Source organism: Tasmannia lanceolata, unplaced genomic scaffold, assembly GCF_043159265.1.
Source record: "Tasmannia lanceolata isolate RefF3 unplaced genomic scaffold, GAP_Taslan_0.1 ptg000012l, whole genome shotgun sequence".
NCBI lineage: Eukaryota > Viridiplantae > Streptophyta > Magnoliopsida > Canellales > Winteraceae > Tasmannia > Tasmannia lanceolata.
In genome coordinates this window covers 42,626,059-42,646,660 of record NW_027518689.1, presented here as the reverse complement: position 1 = coordinate 42,646,660, position 20,602 = coordinate 42,626,059, and the positions used below count along the sequence as shown (strand labels likewise).

At 38.3% G+C, this 20,602-nt stretch overlaps 1 protein-coding gene across 2 annotated transcripts; it reads right to left on the bottom strand.

Moving 5' to 3' along the window:
- Positions 1–1,413: 1,413 nt before the first annotated feature.
- On the bottom strand, positions 1,414–19,181 carry LOC143888287 (histidinol-phosphate aminotransferase, chloroplastic-like). Of its 2 annotated transcripts, none has more exons than XM_077392661.1 (11): positions 19,070–19,181; positions 18,813–18,935; positions 18,248–18,529; positions 17,916–17,999; positions 16,040–16,194; positions 15,812–15,909; positions 15,424–15,532; positions 14,617–14,774; positions 13,904–14,046; positions 13,631–13,771; positions 1,414–2,319 (listed from the first exon to the last, which is right to left on the bottom strand). In XM_077392661.1, exons 3-11 carry the CDS (start codon positions 18,527–18,529, stop codon positions 2,188–2,190), a joined length of 1,302 nt encoding a protein of 433 aa, XP_077248776.1. In that variant the 5' UTR covers positions 18,813–18,935; positions 19,070–19,181; the 3' UTR covers positions 1,414–2,187. The 2 variants fall into 2 exon arrangements, with proteins under 2 accessions (XP_077248776.1, XP_077248775.1); XM_077392660.1 differs by having other exon boundaries at positions 18,813–18,938; positions 19,070–19,168.
- Positions 19,182–20,602: the final 1,421 nt, after the last annotated feature.

Below are 20,602 nucleotides of genomic sequence, written 5' to 3'. Positions count from 1 at the left end.
GGTGAAAGAATCTACCCGGCTCAAATTGACTAAGTCTACTCTTGACACTAGTTGGGTTCGTCTACATGGATCATTTTCTTCCATACCCATTAAAAAAACAAAAAAATTCTTCCATTCTTCCTATCCAAGGTCATGTTCTATGTTATGTTCCATCCTATCCTATCCAAAGTCATGTTCTGTTATCCGACAAAAACAAAACTGTTTTTGTAGGAGGCCAAATTAGTAGTGATGATAAATCAACAAAACCGGTTTCATAGGTAAAACTGATTTAGTAGGCAAAATGGATTTAGTAGTGTTAATAGCAGCAAAACCTAAGAAAACCCAATTTACAGTGTAAAAATTAAATTTCTATGGAAAAAAGTAATACAAAAAAATTCTAAAAAAATGCCAATGATGATGAAAAGAAACATGGTTAGTATGAGTGTTGCTATGGAGACCGATAGTGGAACCGAGAGAATAACCTAACAAATCCCCATGCCACATGGCATGGGAGGCGTAGTTTTGCCATTTTCATGGAGAAAAAAAAAGCCAAAAATAGGGAAAGATTTCTAATGTGGTAAGAAGCTATTTGATCAGTTCCACTCTCGGTCCCCAAAACGGTTACCATATCAGATAATACTGAGTCTGTTGTAGACATCAAATCAAATGAGAATATGTTAGGTATCTAACCATGCACCCGTCTCTTTTTTTCTTTTTTTCTTTTTTTTTTTTGTTTAAGGGAGCAACTTGGGTTGGGTTGGGTCAGGATGAGCTTTTGCTAGAAACTGAATAGGATTCAACATGAAACTGACCCTATTTTAAGGTAAAAACTCAACCCGAATTCCAAAAAATCGACCCGAGTGGCACCCCTACTTTTTTGGGGTTGGGCCTGTAGCTCAGTTGGTTGAGGTCTTGTATCTCAACCTTCAGGTCGCAGGTTCAATCCCAGCTTACCCACCCAAAAAAACATTCTTGGATGACCATCCTTATTCCACATGATCCAGACCATTCTGTGGGTCCCACTACAGAATTCAGATCATGCTGAATTCAAGAGGGTGGACCCAATCATAGGCTCCCAGCAAGCTACCTTTGTTAACTAAGGGAGCGTATGGAAGCACAAACTCTCGGCAGCCGCTAGGATTTTGGAAGGAATTTCATATGCCATTCATCATTTGGCTGCCAATATTGCATTGAACTCCAAGCAGACTCGTTAGCATGTTTCCTAGGTAATTATTGAATGTCTGCTAAGGTGGAATTCTAGGTCTGCTTGATTCTATGGACGGAAATTATCGACACTAAATCATTTTAAGGTCCCAAGCAGAAGCCAGGCTTTTCCCGATTTACATTTGCTTTGATCCACACAATGGATTTTACCATTTGGTTAATTCAGTTTTTCTTAAATCTAGATTCAACAAGCGAAAGACGTCCTTCCGCTATAAATAACGCAAAATGATACATATTTCTTTTCAAGAATACAAGAGTTCAGTAGCCTTAATCTGCAAAATTCTGTGTCTATAACAAAATTCAGCAACAATCATTGGGCAAATGTTCAGAAAGAAAATGGGATAATTACATTAACACCCCCTCTAGTTTCTGACCCAACCACTTCAACCCCTATAAACTCCTCTCTTGATTCCTTTTCCATTTCAAGAGTTGTCTTTAGGATCTACCAATTTCTTTCCACTCGGTGATAAATCAGACGTAGTCGAACAAGGTATTATCTTTGGGATAATTACATTTACACCCCCTCTAGTTTCTGACACATCCACTTCAATTTGTTTAAGGTTTGCCCCCTCAGCTGAAGGTTCGATTTTTTGGACACACCCTATCTATGTCAGGACCCATCAAATGAACGCTTTGTTTGGATTCAGGTATGGGCCCACATTATTTGGATGATCCAAAGCGTTCATTTGATGGGTCGTGACATAGATATGGTGTGCCCAAAAAATCAGCTCCATCGGATCATCCTAACCCTTCAATCTATGGTCGAACCTTCAGCTGAGGGGGCAAAACTTAACCAAATTGAAACTAGAGGGGATGTCTTTGTCACGTTTTAAGCTATAGAGGTTGAAGTGGATGTGTCAGAAACTAGAGGGGGTGTAAATGTAATTATCCCAAAGATAATACATTGTTCGACTACGTCTGATTTATCACCGAGTGGAAGGAAATTGGTAGATCCTAAAGACAACTCTTGAAATGAAAAAGGAATCAAGAGAGGAGTTTTAGACAGTTCATCAAAGCATCTGTGTGCTCGGGCTTCCCGACAGAGACCCGAACATAGCCCTTCAATTCTTTGTTATTGTAGTGTCGAATCATCACTCCCATTTGAGCAAGGTCTTCCTGAAATTAATTCAAATATATCAATACAGATTGGCATAGCAAAGACAAAACGGATTAGATGTAAATCATGTAGACTGTCATCAGTTATAGTAGGATTTCCTTTTACCGATTGTAACATGAAATAGGGCGTTCATTTCTGGTCAAAATCTGAATATTAGCATCCAGTTCAGAAATTACTTCAAATATATCAAGCATTATCTGTCTTATCAAATTGTCTCTAGTAACCATTTTAATCTCCCTTATATGTGTACTTTCCATATAAAGGATAAAGCTTTAATCAGATTTCTTAATGAAAGTTACTATGACATTTTCTCTACATACTAGTTTGTTCAGAATACTAGTTTGTTCCGAAATTAACAGGCTCTAAACCTGACTACAGGAGAAATATCCGTAGCAAAAAAACAATAGAAGAAGACTGGAACAAACACATCTGATAGATGCGTACAATTTCTCATGGAATATTATGAGCTTATCTAGGTGCCACAAGATCAACATGTACTGTCTTCATATTCAAACTATAGAAAAACCATTTCACTATAAAGCCTTCAACTGCCAACAACTCAACAGCCTAGGGAAGCCCCCCCCCCCCCCCCTTCTCCTCAATATAAGACCTGTCCTTTTGTTTCACTAGTACAAAAGAAGAGCAAAGCACCTGAGCATTTTCTTTTTTTGTCTCACTTGGTCATCCAATGGCAAACAATGCTAATTGAGGACAAGCCATGGGCGAGAGAGAGAGAGAGAGAGAGAGAGAGAGAGAGAGAAGGCAGAAAAAGCACATCAATCAAGGAAATGTCAAGTTATGTCCCTGTGTTCCCGTCCTAGCAAGTCTATCTGCCTCGCTGATTGCCAATCTCCTAACATGAAGAAAGGAGCTATTGTGATCCGAGACTCGGTCAATTATCTCCTCAATGAAATGTGCAAACCTCCATGGGTGAAGGTGAGAACCGTCTAACCACCTATGACATTAAGCAAATCACATAGCACAATTAGGCTGTATAAATCGCTACTTGCAATCAATGTGAATCCCTAGAGCACAACCCTCACTTCTGCTTCGTTGGAAGCAGTGACCCGTATTGCAAAAGAAGAGCTGTTCTGTGAAAGAAGACAGAGCATCAAAGCAAAAACTAGTAATGTTCAAGGGGTATGCCTACAGTGGACTTCTGCGTTTAAACGAAAAGGGGACATGCATAACATGGCTCTCAAGCATAGAGAACTTTCTATTTCACCCTGAGGGAGAGAATTGCTCAAAAACTCAATCTGAGAGAAAGAAAAGAATAGGCCAATAACCCGTCAATGAGTGCAGTACACTAGTTTTGCTCAGTCTTTCCAGCAAGGAATGGGCTCACACTTCTATCGGTCATCTCCTAGAGACGGCACACATTTTCTCATGGGTGACGAATGAAACAGGAATAAGACCCTTGAGGATAATAATATCAGCTGAAAATGGGGTCTCCAGTAATGTCAGATTCAAGCTCTACAACTCAATCTCTTTCAAACAAAACATCATGTGGTTGATCTAATAGGTTTTTATACCACTAAGAATACCCTAACCTGCAAGAAAATGTTTTGCAATAGTGGATACTCGCCAAGCATAATTATTATGCGATCAGTGCCACTCGCCCTTCATGCTAATCGAAGGAAAATCATGACATTCCATTAACTCCCAGTCTTGTACCTTCTTGTACATGGGACAGATTCTAATATACTTTTAATGTCACCTTCTCATGCAAATTTGTAGTTAAAATAGTATATCACCCTAGACATTCCTTTTCAGCTCTTATGAACTAGATGCTACAGAAGAGGCTTTTGTTTAGTGTGCACGGATTTCCAATACAGTGAAGATTCCATTGCATGATAAATTTTTTAAGGCTGCCACAGAAAAGCATATGGCAAAGCATTGGCACTATGCTCCCATCCAAGGCCACCGGAAAAGAACAGTAAAGACCATTATCTTATGAAAAAAAATTAGTGGTAAGATAAGACAAATACGCCCTGTCGAGCTCATTAAGCGACCATGATACGCATTACATTGGTAACTCTAAATGTCCCACCTATCTTTCTTTGTTGAGAACTCCACAAACTGTAGATGTGTCAGTGTGATTCAAAGTTCGCTACACTAGCAAATTCAAAATTAAAGCTAACAATGTAAGCTGAAACTTAAGGCAGAATTACAGAACCAAGAAAAGTTGCATTAAGAAAAGAAAGAACATCTCTAACTTTAGCCACCATGATGATGGGGCCCACGCAAGAATGAAACGCAAACAGAATAGTTCCGCAGGCAAGGGAGCATGAAAGTTCATTGAATGAACATTCATGGGAATTCCCAACTCAACTTAATTCTACTCAACTCATCTAAGCCTTTGTCCCAAACTCAACTTAAATCGAACCCCTGATCTCTCTCTCTCTCTCTCTCTCTCTCTCTCTCTCTCTCTGCACTGCCCTATATGGGGGTCGATTTATCACTGCCCGCAGTAAATCAACTAAAATCTTCAATTCTGAATAAAAGACAACTTAGGCCAGCTGTATTGATCCACCCCACAGTGAGCAACCTGCACCTGACCCTTCCATCTCAATCCCACCAATACATGGTTTTTATGTCAAATGATGATCCAGAAACTCGAGTTTGCAACTCTCTTGATGTGGTTCCAAACGTGATTAGCACGCTCCTTCCATTTGGCCAATGAATTGGTGACGAGAGACTTTAAAGTCAAAAACACATACATGCCCAGTTAGAATTGATTCATTGGAAGTCTGCTTCCACGGGTCATGTAAAAGCAGTTTGGCCTCTAAACTCTATCACTCCATGCCATCAAGGATATGAAACTGTTGATACCTATTCATATTTACGGCATAACCTTGACTTAGTCCCTAATATCACTCTCCAGTCACTCTCTACTCTATTTGAGTTTATTCAAGCCATAAGAGCCTTTTATCTTTATCCAAGTGTACCCTTTTCAATCTGCCATGGACTTGTACATGTTTGGAATGTCATACAGAAAGTGAACTAGGTCTAGAATCAGAGAGGTTGCTCCAAGAAATCATCTCTTTCTCGTCAACTCCAAGAGGAAAATATATAAATTCTGAAGGGGGATTAACAAACTCTCACAATGTAGGTGCTGAAAGATTTTAGGTTTGGGTTACTAGAGACAATTTGATAAGACAGATGATGCTTGATATATTTGAAGTAATTTCTGAACTGGATGCTAATATTCAGATTTTTACCAGAAATGAATTTTCAAAATAAAAATAAAAATTTAGGTTCGTTTCTGAATCTAGAAATTTAGATGTCTTTGAAATTTTACAATCATGGTTTATAATTAACAGCTAATTTCTCCATCATCCTCGGGAGTAAAAACATTTGCTCTGCAACATCTTTCAGTGGTATATAGTTGTCCTAAGCAACCCCCAATAAAGATCCCACAAACTCATTAAAACTCCCTAGAAAATTTAAAATGGTTTGAATTAACTAGATGACAAAAAAACTTGGTGGTAGCACTTAGCCAGACTTGACGTGAAGCCATAACTAAATAACTCATATTTCCAAACTGATAGTATAAGACATTGTCTGGTGGGTGTCTGAATGTTAGATCAGTGACCTGATGATACAACGCTTTCGAGTTGATTTGATATGTATACCACACTCATATTAGGTTTAGTTTCAAAAGAATCTAACAAATCAAGAAAAAAGAAAAATGTTGAAAAGACAGGAAAGGGAGAAAGCATGGATAGATAGTAAAAAAAGGGCGGCCAAGTGCACGAGGCTCCCGCCATTGTGGGGTCTGGGGAGGGATGGATAGTAAAAAAACAAAAATGGTTAAAATACAAATGAGAAATCGTGAAACAAAAATGGCTAAAACACAAATAAGAAATCGTCAAATTATAAAATTTAATAATCATAAAAACCAGGGATCTGTGGTGCATTTATTTTTTATAAATGTATAGAATATAATATAACTCCGCCTGTGTTTTTCACAGCCTGTCCAAAGCCAGGATAAAGGAGGAGGGTTGGTGTCAGGTTGGCAGCCAGCTGAAAACTTTGCCACTGTTCTATGAAATGAATCCTATAGAAAAATCAGAGGGGCGTACCCTCTTAGCAACGTGCTGCATCGGCCCTTGGATGTAGTGTTAAATGAGCAACGGTCCCTGCACCTTCATGGGCGGGTGCGGGGGGTGAGGAGGCTAGTCTTAGGCCGTCACTGCCTTAGTGACGCGCCACATCGGCGCCCGCGTGTGGTAAAAACAAGGGTCCTCGCACTTTACTGGACGAGGGCGAGGGGCGGGAAAGCTAGTCTAAGGGAGAAGGATTTGTTTAGCCAATTGGAACATAGGTTCACTAACGGGTTAGCTGAGGGAATTAGTTGATCGATGAGTAGAAGGGAATTAATATAGCTTGCCTTTAGGAGACTAAATGGGTAGGAGAAAAATCTAGGGAATAGAAAATACGGGTTTCAGGTTACGGTATACAAGGAAGGAGACGAACAAAAATGGTGTAGGGATTATAATAGATAAGAGCCTAAGAAATGAGGTTGTAGATGTCAAAAGGAAGGGTGATAGAATTATTCAAATTAAATTAATATTAGGTGAAGAGACGATTAATGTTACTAGTGCGTATGCCCTTCAAATAGGATTAAACGACTCGGTCAAGAGGCAATTTTGGGAGGATAGGGATGTAGTCCAAGGAATACCACATGAAGAGAAGTTATTTATATGATGAGATTTAAACGGGCAAGTGGGAAGAACTAGTTGGGGTTTTGAGAGGGTTCATGGATGATTGAGTTTTGGCAATAGGAATGAGGCAGGGGAAGATATTGTGGAGTTTGCCCGATATCATTTGATGTTAACAAATACTTTTTTTTAAGAAAAGAGATTCACACTTGATAACCTTTAGCAGTGACGCCAACTGTAGCTAGATAGATTTTATCCTCACTATGAGAGAGGACAGAGCTGCGTGTAAAGATTGTAAAGTCACACCCGGGGAGTGTTTAGTGACACAACATAGGCTGGTGGTGTTGGATATATGCATTAAACGGTAGAAGAGAAAAGATAGAAATGTTAGACATCCGATGACTAGGTGGTGGAATCTCAAAGAGGAAAAACTAAATATGTTTAAGGATAGATTGCTTAAAGGACCTTGGAGTCGTGACGAAGGGACTAATATTATGTGGAATGAGATGTCTAGTTATAACAGGAAAGTTGCTAGAGACTTGGAGAATCTAGAGGAAGTGGGCCACCGTCTAAAGGTACGTGGTGGTGGAATGAGGAGGTTCAAAAGGCGATTAAGTCTAAAGGGGAGTGTTATAAATGTTTGCATAAGTGTAGAAATGAGGAGAACATTGAAAAGTATAAATTGGCTAAAAAAGAAGCTAATAAGGCAGTAAGGGAAGCTAGAGGCAAGGCCTATGAGGATTTGTACCACAGGTTAGGGATGAAAGAGGGTGAAAAAAGATGTTTACAAGCTTGCTAAAATGAGAGAAAGGAAGAGCAGGGACTTGAATCATATAAAATGCATCAAAGACTAGATCAAAGATTGTTAGTAAAAGAAAATGAGGTTAAAGAGAGGTGAAGAAGTTATTTCGATAAGTTGTTTAATGGAGAACCCGTAGAGAATTTAGGAGAATTTGATAACGCTTTTGATGATACAAACCAGAGGTTTGTTTGTAGAATCCGAACATCAAAGGTAACAGTAGCTATGAAAAAATGAAATTAGGTAAGGCCATGGGGCCTGACGGTATTCCTATTAAGACTTGGAGCTTGGGTGATGTGGTTTGATTTGGTTAACTAGATTATTTAACAATATTTTGAAGATTAAGAAGATGCCTGATGAGTGGAAGAAGGGTACATTAGTACCTATTTATAAGAAAAATGGGGATATTCAGAGTTGCACCAATTACAAGGGAATTAAGCTAACGAGTCACACCATGAAGCTTTAGGAGAGGGTAATTGAGCATAGACTAAGAAAAGAGACTAAGGTGTCAGAGAATCAATTTGGCTTCATGCCCGGACGATCGACTATGGAAGCTATCTTCTTGATAAGGCGGTTAATGGAGAGATTTAGAGAAAATAAAAAGGACCTTCATATGGTTTTCATTGATTTGGATAAAGCATATATAGGGTTCCTATTAGAGTTGGTGCCTTAAAACCCAGTATATTTCGCATGTTAATCAATAAAAGTTTCTTTTTCATGACATTTATGGGTACTAAAAGTTAAATATGTGTGATATGTTACTTGTTATTGACACGTATTTGTCCTTAGGTAGCAAAGTAGGAAACCCATGCTCATGGATTCACACAGATCCTAGTAGGGGTGGACATCGTTCGGTTCGGTTCGGTTCTGAGGTAAACCCAGAACCGAACCACTCCCTATCGGTTCCCAAAATCAGGAACCAGAACCGAACCAATGAAACCTGGAACCGAACCGAACAAGAACCAAATTTAATCGGTTCGGTTCTGGGTTTGCAAGGAGGTGGAAAGGGAGAGCCTAGAAATTGAAAGAGAGATTAACACATACCTTCTTCTTCTTCTTCACGGTGGAAATAGAGGCCGGAGTTGCCTGACGAACAGTGGAGGCGAAAAGGGAGAACCTCGAAAGGGTTTGCACTTTGCAAAGTAGATCTAGGGTTTACTTTCTTTTGTCTTAAAAAATTAGAATTGAGACTCAAGAATGATACCAGCAGCCCTTTGCTTTGTTATAGAACTAACAAATTCTTGGCCTCAACAATGATATCAACACCCCCACTTTGGTTAATACTTAATAGAACAGCCAGTTCGGTTCGGTTCTCGGTTCCAGGTACCCAAACCCAGAATCGAACCAAAAGCCATCGGTTCCCAGATTTGGGACCCAGAATTGAACCGAAAAATTTTAGAATTGAACCGAAAAATTTTAGAATCGAACCAAACCGAAGCAGCCGGTTCGGTTCGGTTCTTCGGTTTTAGCCGGAACCATGTCCACCCATAGATCCTAGGGAGCAAGGAGATATGGGATTACGGTTCTTTGCAAACCTTAGTAGTTCCTAGTTGGGGTTGAGGTTGGACACATCCTCCTATATATAACTAGCATCTATCTTGCCTACATGCACGAGACGTGGAGTGACTTATCTCAATCACTTGGGTAATGGATGCTAAGCAAGATGGAATGGGTACGACAATGAGATTGCGTACTAAACAGGATCACATTAGAATAGCTTGTGGACAGGAGAACGTTGAGCTATTCTACCAGACAGGACCCTTTACATGTCCTTTGACCTGAGGGGTCATATTGGTCTGTTGGCGAGTCTTTCATTTTTTGTCTATCTAACCGTGATTCTTATTGGAGTTACCAGAGGGTAGTACTAGAGTGTTGGACAAACCTTCGAGGTCAATAGTGATACCCGACATGGAATTCTCTGCCTATTTAATAGTATAACGTCTACGGTTTTGATCAGAGCAGTAGTCGTAGAAAAATACCTGGTCAGGTGGATTTGATAAGATGTTTATCAAAAGGATTTCACAAAATAAGTTTTGAAATGGTTTGAACAAATGCATTTGCGAGCCGACATTGCTTGACTGAAAGGTATACCATGAGTGAGCCCAGAGGGTAGTTGATGTCCACGCCCCGTAGGACTCAACTCGGTACATGTGGACTTGGAGAAAGGACTTGCACATTTGATGTGATTAGGGGTATGATGATTTGACGGTTATCTTCAGGGTTACGTCTCGATAGAGGTCACTGACTCAATGCGATTGTAGCATTAGTTACGGAGCAATAATCGCAGTGGGGCCCACTTGTGGATTTTGCAGGATCTACCATTAAATCCCTGCTACAATCCCAACCACTACTCGATTGACCTATTATAATCTATTAGATAGAGGTCCCCGCAATTATTTAGTTGCTCACACGAACTAGTTTGGTGGTATTAAATATATTGAAAGGATATACACAATGTATATAGTGTATATACACTATGGGATACATTGGGAATACCAAAATGGTTAAGTATTAACTATAAGAGTATTTTGGAAATATCATAAATTATATTGGAGCTTTAATTCTATTGGATAGGATTGGATTGCATTAATTTAATTGGGAATTAAATAAAATGCAATGGGAATTTGAATTGGATAAGTGAACCCACATGGGACGAATTTGGGTGGGACCCATGTCCACACGCCCCATGTGGTGTGCCATTAGCAATTTGAATTACATATAATATTTGAAATATTATTGCTTGATTTGTTTTGAAAAATTAAAGCAACACATATGGTGAAATTAAAAAGAAGGAAACAATTGACCAAACAAAATTGGAAACAAGGAAACCACACGAGGCAACCCAAGGTTGCTTGGGCAGCAAGTGACACCCCCCTTGGGCGCCCCATGTGGGTTTCCTAAGTGGGGTAGCTTGTTTCCCCAATTGGAGCTCCAATTTTGGTTTCCTTAGTTTTTGGGATTTCTTTAGAAATTTTGGATTGTGCAAATGAAAAACCCTATAGATACAAGACATATTGCTGTAGTTTTTTAGAGCTCTCCTATAATTCCATGTGCTGGAAATTGGTAGAGACACCCCAAAGTTTTTCTCTTCTCTCTCAATTCCATCAACTAGTTTTGTCTTTTTAAGGTCAAAGACAATTATCCAACTAAGCTCCATTGATCAAAACATATATTCTCATATTATAATCTGATAAAGATCATATTATAAAGTGAACAAAGAGTTGTACACAAGTTCCTTTGTGCAACAAAAGGAATCCATCGATTCATCTTGCGGTTTCGCGTCGATTAAATCGTCAGCGAATTTTCGAGGAGTAGATCAAGCGGACATGTTCTTCTCTACAGCAACTAAAGGTATTTGATTTATATTTGTGTTTATTAAATCACCATAAAATCAATTAGTCCCTAGGAATCCTAGGTTAGAGCATTCTACACGGTTTATTCTTCCGCTACGTGTAGCGATTTTGCTCGGGGTTTTTCAACCTTTCTAAAGTTTCACAGGAGTCTTATGTGGTAGGTCTTTGAAAGGAAAAAAGTACCTAATAAATATGTTGATATGATTAAGGATATGTACGATGGAGCAGTAAATAGTGTCACAACTACGGATGGCACATCTAGTCAGTTTCCAATTATCTTTTTACTCTAATTATTGATGAACTTATGGATGGGTATCCAGGGCGAGGTGACGTAGTGTATGTTATTTGCAGATGACATAGTATTAATTAACGAAACCAACGCAAGAGTTAATGCTAAGTTAGAGCTATGGAGAACTACTTTGGAATCCAAAGGTTTTATACTGAGCAGGACTAAGACAGAGTATATGAAGTGCAACTTTAGTAATGTAAGGAAGCGAAGCGAGGATGTAGTAAATATGACTGGACAGTAAATATGACTGGACATGAGGTATCTAAGAAGGGAGAAATTCTATGGGGTAAGCCCTTACACCATATAAAATCTCCTAAGAGGGATATCTTTTGCTATCTTGGTTCAATCCTACATAAGGAATGAGAGATTGAAGAGGATGTTAACCATAGAATAAGAGCAGGTTGGTTGAAGTGGAAGCATACTTCAAGAGTTCTGTGCGACCGTAAAATACCTACCAAGTTGGAGGGAAAGTTTTATAAGACAGCTGTGAGGCCAGCCATGTTGTACGGGTCAAAATTTTAGGCCACCAAGAAGCAGCATGTGCATAAGATGAGTGTAGCGGAGATGCGAATGCTTAGATGGATGTGCGGTCACACAAGGTTTGATCAAATTAAAAATGAAGACATCCGTAAAAAGATAGGGGTGGCACCAATTGAGGAGAAATGAGAGAGCACCACTTAAGATGGTTTGGGCATATCCAACGTAGGTTTTTGGATGCTCCGGTGAGAGGAAGTGACTCGTGCCACTTTTGGAGTAAAAAGAGGTAGGGGCAGACCGAAAACAACTTGGGTAGAAACAGTGAGGAAAGTTGAGGGCTAGGAACATAATAGAGAACATGACCTTGGATAGGAGTGAATGGAAGAAAATGATCCATGTAGACGAACCCATCTAGTGTTAAGTTTAGACTTAGTCAATTGAGCTGGTTAGATCCTTTCACCTTCTTCATGAAAATTTTCTATAGGATTCATTAGCCGACCCCAACTAGTTTAGGACAAAGGCTTAGTTGAGTTGAGTTGAGTTGAATTGTATCGAATATAATATACCCGAAGATGCTTCCTAGGGTTTTGGAGATTGATGTTGCCGAAAAGGAAAGAGGAACGACATTGATGGTTCTAATATATATATATATATATATATATATATATATATATATATATATATATATATATAGAGAGAGAGAGAGAGAGAGAAATAAGTTATCTACACACTAGCTTAAAATACCGTGGAGGGCATATTGTTTGAGTGATCCAAACCATTCATTTGATTGGCCCTCACATAGATAGGGTGTCCACAAAAAATCAGGTCCATAGGACCATCCCAACCCTATGATTTGTGGAGGTAAAATGGACGTGTATAAACATTCACAAATCTGTCCATTTTTTGCCTCCACGGTTCGAAGGGTTAGGATGATCCTATGAAGCTGATTTTTTGGGCACACCCTATCAATGTGAGGGCCCATCAAATGAATGCTTTGGATCACCCAAACAATGTGGGCCCCCACTGTATTTTAAGCTAGTGTGTAGATAACTTATCTACACTTGTGTGTAGAATCCGTTTTCTAATATATATATATATATATATATATATATATATATATATAGAGAGAGAGAGAGAGAGAGAGCATATAATCATGACTTTCAAACTAATCATTGATGTTGCATGGGAAGGGGCTATGAGGCTTTGGGTTTAAAGCTTCAATAGAAAGAAGTGAATATGACAACTTCAAAGAAGATCAAAAGTTAAAGGTATTTGCATTTGTTTTTTGCCATTTATTGTCAGTAAATGCCCAGTACATATCAGCCTATATTTACCAAATTTTACACGCCTGACATGAAAATTTGACAGAATTGTAATTGGATAAGGTGCCATCAAATCATTGGTCTCAGATATATTTGCTGGCTAGTGTAATTAGAGGTTCGAGATTGATTTTGAGTAGGCAAAATCATGCATTTAATTCTGCAACCAATTGAGGTGAATAATGCCATTAACACAAACAAAAGCATGCAGAGGATGAAACACAAGAATTATTAAACAAGTTAGACTAACCAACTAAAATGCACTGGTCATAAATAACTATGTTAACTCTATATGTGCAGAAAGTGAAAAGAAGTGTAAGACAAACAACCAGTAACCAACAAACATAGCAAATAGAAATTTGCATCTAAACGATCCCTAAGTGTGGTTTTTCTAGAGAAGATCAAGTACCTTTAATTTCTTAGCATCTTTCCCAGATGTGACCTCGCAAAGAATGAAATTAGAATAGCTTGGATACGGCGTCAGAAATGGTATGCCCTCCAGAAGGTTATAAAGTCTTTCTCTTTCTTGTACCAAAGCATTTTTCACCTTCTGTGGATATTTGCACATTTTATTGTATGACGTTATAATAGTGAACCATGATATTTGAAGGCATCTGGTTCGAGAGAAAAAAAAATGTGAAGGCATGATGTAAAGCCAAATAAATTACAATGAAGAAAATACCTCTAAATAAATGGGGTTCTGCAATGCTGCACAAGCAGAAACTTCTGCAGCCACAGACACATTATATGGTTGCTTTGCTCGCCAAAGGTATTCAATAATGCTAAGAGGAAATGCTCCATATCCCACGCGAAGTCCAGCTAAACCTGGTTCATGTAGTTAATCAAATGCATAATGGTCAAGCCTAGCCTTAGTAGGCATGAGGGACATGCATAGGTAAAAGCCAGGTGTTAACAGTCTTAAGATTGTATCTTGTTCCAGAGCATAATTTTCGTCGAGGAATTTATGGACATGACAATGAAAATATGCTAAAGATAGACCCAATAGTGAGTGTAAAATGGAAAGATGTGCCTTGAAGCCAAGTGCAATTTTCGTCGAGGAATTTATGGACATGACAATGAAAATATGCTAAAGATAGACCCAATAGTGAGTGTAAAATGGAAAGATGTGCCTTGAAGCCAAGTGCAAAATTTGTGGTACCATATAAAGTCCTTTAGATACTAGTGGTCCATATATTAAATACATCAAATAATTCCAATACCATTTAAAGTCCAACACAAAGTCCATCTCGCCAGAGGTAATTGATACATTATAAGTAACCAAGTTAACAAGAAAATCATCATCAGGAGTACAACATATATCTGTAGGCTGGCAATAAATTTCCAGAACAACTTGGCTCTTTAAACTTACAAGCACAGAAGGAACTTTGAACTTACCGGCTCTTTTGCTAAATGTCCGAAGGACAATTAAGTTTTCATGTTGCTTCACCCACGTCATCTTAGAATCTTTTCCAGAGAATTCAATGTATGCTTCATCCAATATAACCAATATTGGCAGATGAAGAATCTTTAAGAGGTCCTCGTCACTGATTATACTATATGACAACAGAAAGGATATATGAGAATTAAATGATTCTCGAGAAGAATCAATGGAAAGGTCCATGCTCGAGAGATGTTATCCAACTTTGAAGAATGCAATCTGCTGCATCATTCAGTCAGAATAACTGAATTTCAGTTATGTTTTCATTCTTATTGATTGATAAGGGTGGCCCAGTGCACGAGGCTCCCGCCATTGCAGGGTCTGGGGAGGGCTAGATGCACGCAACCTTACCGTTGCGCCAAGGCTCATCCTCGGCGCAACGGTAATTTTGGAGTATGTTTAAAAATTGTTAAAGTATCGTGGATAATTGTTATCTTTAAAAACTGTTAAGAGTATAAAAGATTAAATAACGCCATCTCCAACAGCTGAAGCTTTTGAAGTAATTGGTTGTTTCACATGGTATCACAGCAAAGGACTAGGGTTCAAAACTCCTTGATATTAAAAAACCACATGTAATGGCCAACCGAAAGGAGAAACCACATGTGTCACGTGTAGGCGAGCCCTAAAAAGAGGGGCCACATGTGAGGGGGAGTGTTAAAGTATGAAAGATTAAATAACACCATCTCCAACGGCTAAACTTTTGTAGTAATTGGTTGTTTCACAAAAACAATTCATTGAGAGAAAAAACCGAACTGAAAATGTACCTCCCATCCGGATTGTTTGGAGAAGTCAGGAATATACATTTTGGTTTTTCCTGTTCGACAACTTCAGTAATGCGGGAGACATTCAGACTAAAATCTGACTGCCTTGGTACTGCATAAAATTAAGATGATGAATGGCCGTATGAGATGTTACCCACATCAAGGAAATATGAAATATTACAAGATTACACTTCTAACATTCGAACAAGCGATTGATGGACATCCTTATATCAACAAACATCAAATCAGCAGGTAACAGCAAACAAAAAAATGTATGGAGTAAGGGTTAGAGTATACCTAATGATATTTTCAAAACTGTGCACACAAAATTTATCTTAGAAGGAAACTAAAAAGATTTTTTTTTTAAAAAAAAAAAGAGGCTTTATAGTACCCTTAATGACCAGTGCTCCATTAACTGCAGCATCAAACTCATACATAGTAAACGTTGGAGGACAGTCTACAATCTTGTCGCCAGGATCAAGTACACATCTGCAATGGCTCAAATTCAATTTAGAAAAAAAATAGCTGCAGATAGTTGATATGAAAGAAAGGAATAAACAAATGAATCAAAGAAACTATGGTTCAAAAAAAATGAATCAAAGAAACTTCAATTTCTAACCGCATGATTAAATCGATGAGCTCATCTGCACCACATCCTGCAAGTATGTACTCAGACTCGAGACCAGAATCTTCAGCCAGGGCAGCACGTAAGCGACGACTCTCAGGGTCAGGGTAAACATATGGGAATCTCAATGCACCCAAAGCTTCAAACACCTACAAACAATCAAGAACATAGACTTAGAACAAAATGAAGTTCAACCATGTCAAAAAGGAAAAAGAAGATCATATCCCGTCTGTTAGACTTCAATATATAGAATTAACTGACAAAAGATTAAGATATAGAATCACATACAATTCATTGATGCAAAGTAGATACCATTTCCTATACTACCAGGTTGAAAAATCAGTTTTACCTATATTTATAAAAGTAAATGATATTGATTTAAGTAGCAAAATGAACACAAAGATTTACCATTCAGTAAGCTTGTGTTTGATTTACCATTCATTAAGCTACCATTCTCAAAAAAGGTCGCTTATGGTTGCAGCCAAAAATAATGAAAAACTTCTCAAAAATACATGAATAGAAATCATGTATTTGGTAACAGTGTGCTTTGTTACTCGAGGCAAATTATGAGAAGTCACACATGGTTACTAAGAATTCATGCAGAATTAATTCTGAAAATCTCAAAATCATGATTTTGCGAAGGGGATAAGACTTTCATGAGCTTACCCATTCCTACCACCGCACCTCCTCTCACATCAACTCCATCACCTCATCTTCCTCCCACCCCACTTCCTATCTCCCTGTCTTCCTTTGTTCATGCCAGCTAGGGAATGTAGATGGGTGACAGATGACCCTCCTTGTACCTTCCCCCCATAGTCTTATTGTCGAAAGAATTTCTCGCTTGTTAATGGTGGCCATATCACTGGAATTGACCATTCCCAGCGACAACTTCAAAGATGGTACAAACGACCTTCCTGATCTATCTAAGAAAAATCGCAAAAATAAAGATTGCTAGCCCCTCACATCCATCGAAAAAAAAAAAAGCATGTTTCCTCCGATTTGCACTTTTCTGCACATCCATCTAAGGTTAAAATTCTGTTATTTCATGTCATCTCCGTTTCCGCTTGACCAGTACTCCCTATACCTAGTAACAAGCCACCCCCATCACCCTACTCTAGTTGTATAATCAGTAAGTTATGCCTCCTCTATCTCATCCTGAACATAGTATGATGTTGAGATTGTTGGTTAGTTTCAATTGGGTTCACTTCCTCTGAAATCCTAGACAGACATTTTTCCTTCCTGAGACCTATCATGCTACAGTTAAAGCACAAGCACCAGATTAATTCATAAGCAAAATGCTGCCATTGAAACTTTTGCACGCTTGGATGCAAATGTCACTGGCTGGTAGTTTATCAAATGGGAGATTAACAGAAACCCGAGAACAACATCCAGATAATCCAACAATTTTTTTCCAGTATTCTGATGGTAAACCCATCAGACTCAACCACACTTGAACAGATTACATTTAGCTATTTCAATGTTAAATTTAGGAACTCATTGAAAAAGCACCAGTTTTGCAATTTAGAAAGGTTTCTTGTATACAGCCAGCAAACAATGAAGCTCCAAGAGAACTAGTCAAGATTTTAATAATCAAATCCAGTTAGATTTGTAAGTAGTATGGCTCTAATGTTGTTCCATAACTTTTATCTTGTCTTCTTCACAATATTGTTTAGGGTCAACCAAACATGCAGAAGATTTAAAATTAAATTAATTTGCTGTTAATTGACTTTTGCCAAAGAGCCTAATAATATTGTTTTTCTTCGCAAATCTTATGGATACTTCAGGAAACTTCTTACAATGATAATTAATTGAAATTATGTAGTATTATACATTAAAAAAAACACCCTAAAGAAAAGGAGAAATGACTTGCCTCTGGTGGTGGACCATAAGGATTTTCATTTGCGTCGAGTTTAATAATGTCCTCAGGCTTCCTTCCAAGCCGTGTAGACAAAACCTGCAAAGAATCAATCTCATAAATAGATCTGAATAAGTTCATTTGAAGCACAAAAATTCATTTGAGCAGATTCTAAAAATGAATAGCTTAACCCAATCTAAACTCTACATTCAGTCCAACACCCTAAACTACATAATCTGATAATTTCCACTAAAATCCATCAAACCATCAAAATCCAATACCCAATCAAACAAAGAGATGAAACTCAACAGTGACATGCAATATCAACAAATCTCCAAAGAAATTACCTCAACAGGCAAGATGGGTTGATAAGGAGACAATTTCCTGAGATGGGGACGGATGAATGAATCCCCAGTTAATTGATTCTGACTCTCGTTGACATGTTTTGTGGGTATAGTCGACGCCATACAACGGGCCACAGACATTCGATTTTCGCCCAAAAAATAGATTTTTCTTGTCTGGGTTGTTAGAGATTGTGAGGGATTTTGTGATACAAAGCCAAATCCGTGATGATTTTTGATCATTGAAAGAGAACAAGTGTTTCCAACACTAATAACTTCAATCAACATCTGCATTTCAACCCAAAATCAGCATCTGAAGAATAGGTACTGCAGAAAAGAGGGGGAAGGAAACTTAAAAGAACACAGCATTAGGCTGTTCAATCGGTTTTAAACGAACCGAAATTACCCAAATTAACCGAACCGAAATATTTCGGTTATCTAAAAATGCTAACCGAAACCGCAACCGATTTATATGGTAACCGAACCGAACCCTCCTTACAAGAACTCAAACCCATTTCGATAAAAACCTTCAAAATCTCATCCAACTCCAACCTACAAAATCTATGCTCACCTCTTTTGAGAATCTTCAAAAGACCTTTGAAAAACCCAAATTCCTCTTCTGTTTGCTTTAGAAGGGAGTTGAAGATGGGGATCTTCTGAAACAGAGGAGAGAAATCAGAAGCTTTGTGTGGATCTGCTGAAAGAGGGAAGAGAAATCAAAACCCTCAAAATCTCAAATGAAAAATATAAAGAAAGAAAAAAGAAAAAGAAAAAAAGGGAGAGGATCAGAGATTCAAAGAGAGAGAGAGAGAGAGAGAGAGAGAGTACCTGATCGCTGGAGAGGTGGCCGACTGGCCGGAGTGGAGAGGTGGCCGGAGGCGGAGCCGGGGAGAGAGAGACGGCAGAAAATGAGAGAAGAAACCCTAGCTGTGAGCTCTCTCTCTTTTTCTCTATTTGCTAAAATGAATAAACCCTAACTTTTACTACCTACTTACCTTTAGTTATTCTATTCACCCCCTTTTTATTACAGGACAGCCCATATTTTAGCTTTTACATTTCCCAGGTAAAAAAGGGGTGAATAAAGTTAATTTATCGTTTCCATTTCAAAATCTAAGGGTTTGGATTATTCGGTTTTTTAACCCAAATTAACCGAAAACCGATTTTGAAAAACTGAATTTTTTTAAACTGAAATTGGTTGTTTGGTTATTCGGTTAACTGAATAATTTTCCAGTGAAAACCGAAACCGAAACCGATAACTGAAATTGGTGCCGAACCATAACCGAAACCGAACCGATACAGTTGAAAACCGAACCGAAATAACCGACCGACTTCGGTTCGGTCGGTTATTTCGGATTAATGAACACCCCTAAAAGGGGTTTCCGCGATTTCACGAAAAGCCCTTTTCCTTCCTCATACATCGGAAAGCCCCTCTTTCCGATACTTTCACCCGATGATCGACACACTCTCTCTCTTTTCTCCCTCAGACTCTCTCTCAAGACCTCCATTCTCAATGACTCTCTCTCTCTCCCTCCCAAGACCTCCATTGTCGACGACTATCACCTTCCAGTAAGTCTCCCTCTCTCTCTCTCTCTCTCTCTCTCTCTCTCTCTCTCTCTCTCTCTAATATTTGTCTGATTTTATTTTTGCTGGATTTATGGGGTTTGGATAGGGTTTCGGAAAAGGGGTTTGGGTAGGGATTTGGATTTACTGGGTTAGGGTTTCATTTTTTATTTTTTTCTCATTCTATTTTGGTATTCTATTACTGGGTTAGGGTTTCAAATTTTTGTTTCTCCTCTGTAGATCCACATATCTTTGGGCTTTAGATCTTTGCAGGAATACATTTGCTGTTGATTTGCACATTTATTTTTTGGTTACTTTTGTGCCCTGCATTTTTAAAGTATTTTTCGCTGCTTTTTAAAATGAAAATTCCAAACAGATGTCTCCATGTATTCTAGCTCAGCAAATTAGTTGGAGGTTTTTCTTTTATGTATTTTTTGCACATCTCTCCATGTATTTTTCATGAATTACTAATGTCTTCATATTGTTGGTTGGCCTATGTATTTTTTAGTTGCTTTTGTATCATTGTATCTTGGACTAATTTTTGTTCTATGAAGGAAACACTCCACACTGAACTCTCCATGTATTTTAGCTTAGCATATTAGCTTGAGTATTTTGTGGGTGTTTTTTTTTCCAAGTTTTAAAACCGTTTGATGCAAGTCTCTGTGACTCTGTCTATTTGATACTTGATTGAGTCATTTGATACTCAATTGGTTTTATCAATTTGAAAACCTGATCTATTTGATTTTGGGTGGATTTAGGGTTCCACAAATATGATTTTTTCTTGTTAGTCATGTTCTTTTT

Coding starts and splice junctions, on each gene's coding strand:
- LOC143888287 (XM_077392661.1), bottom strand. CDS start 18,529: ATGTTGATTGAAGTTATTAGTGTTGGAAACACTTGTTCTCTTTCAATG. Junction 14,047..14,616: donor GACATTTAGCAAAAGAGCCG/GTAAGTTCAAAG, acceptor TACATGAACCAG/GTTTAGCTGGACTTCGCGTG. Junction 2,320..13,630: donor AAGATGCTAAGAAATTAAAG/GTACTTGATCTT, acceptor AATTAATTTCAG/GAAGACCTTGCTCAAATGGG.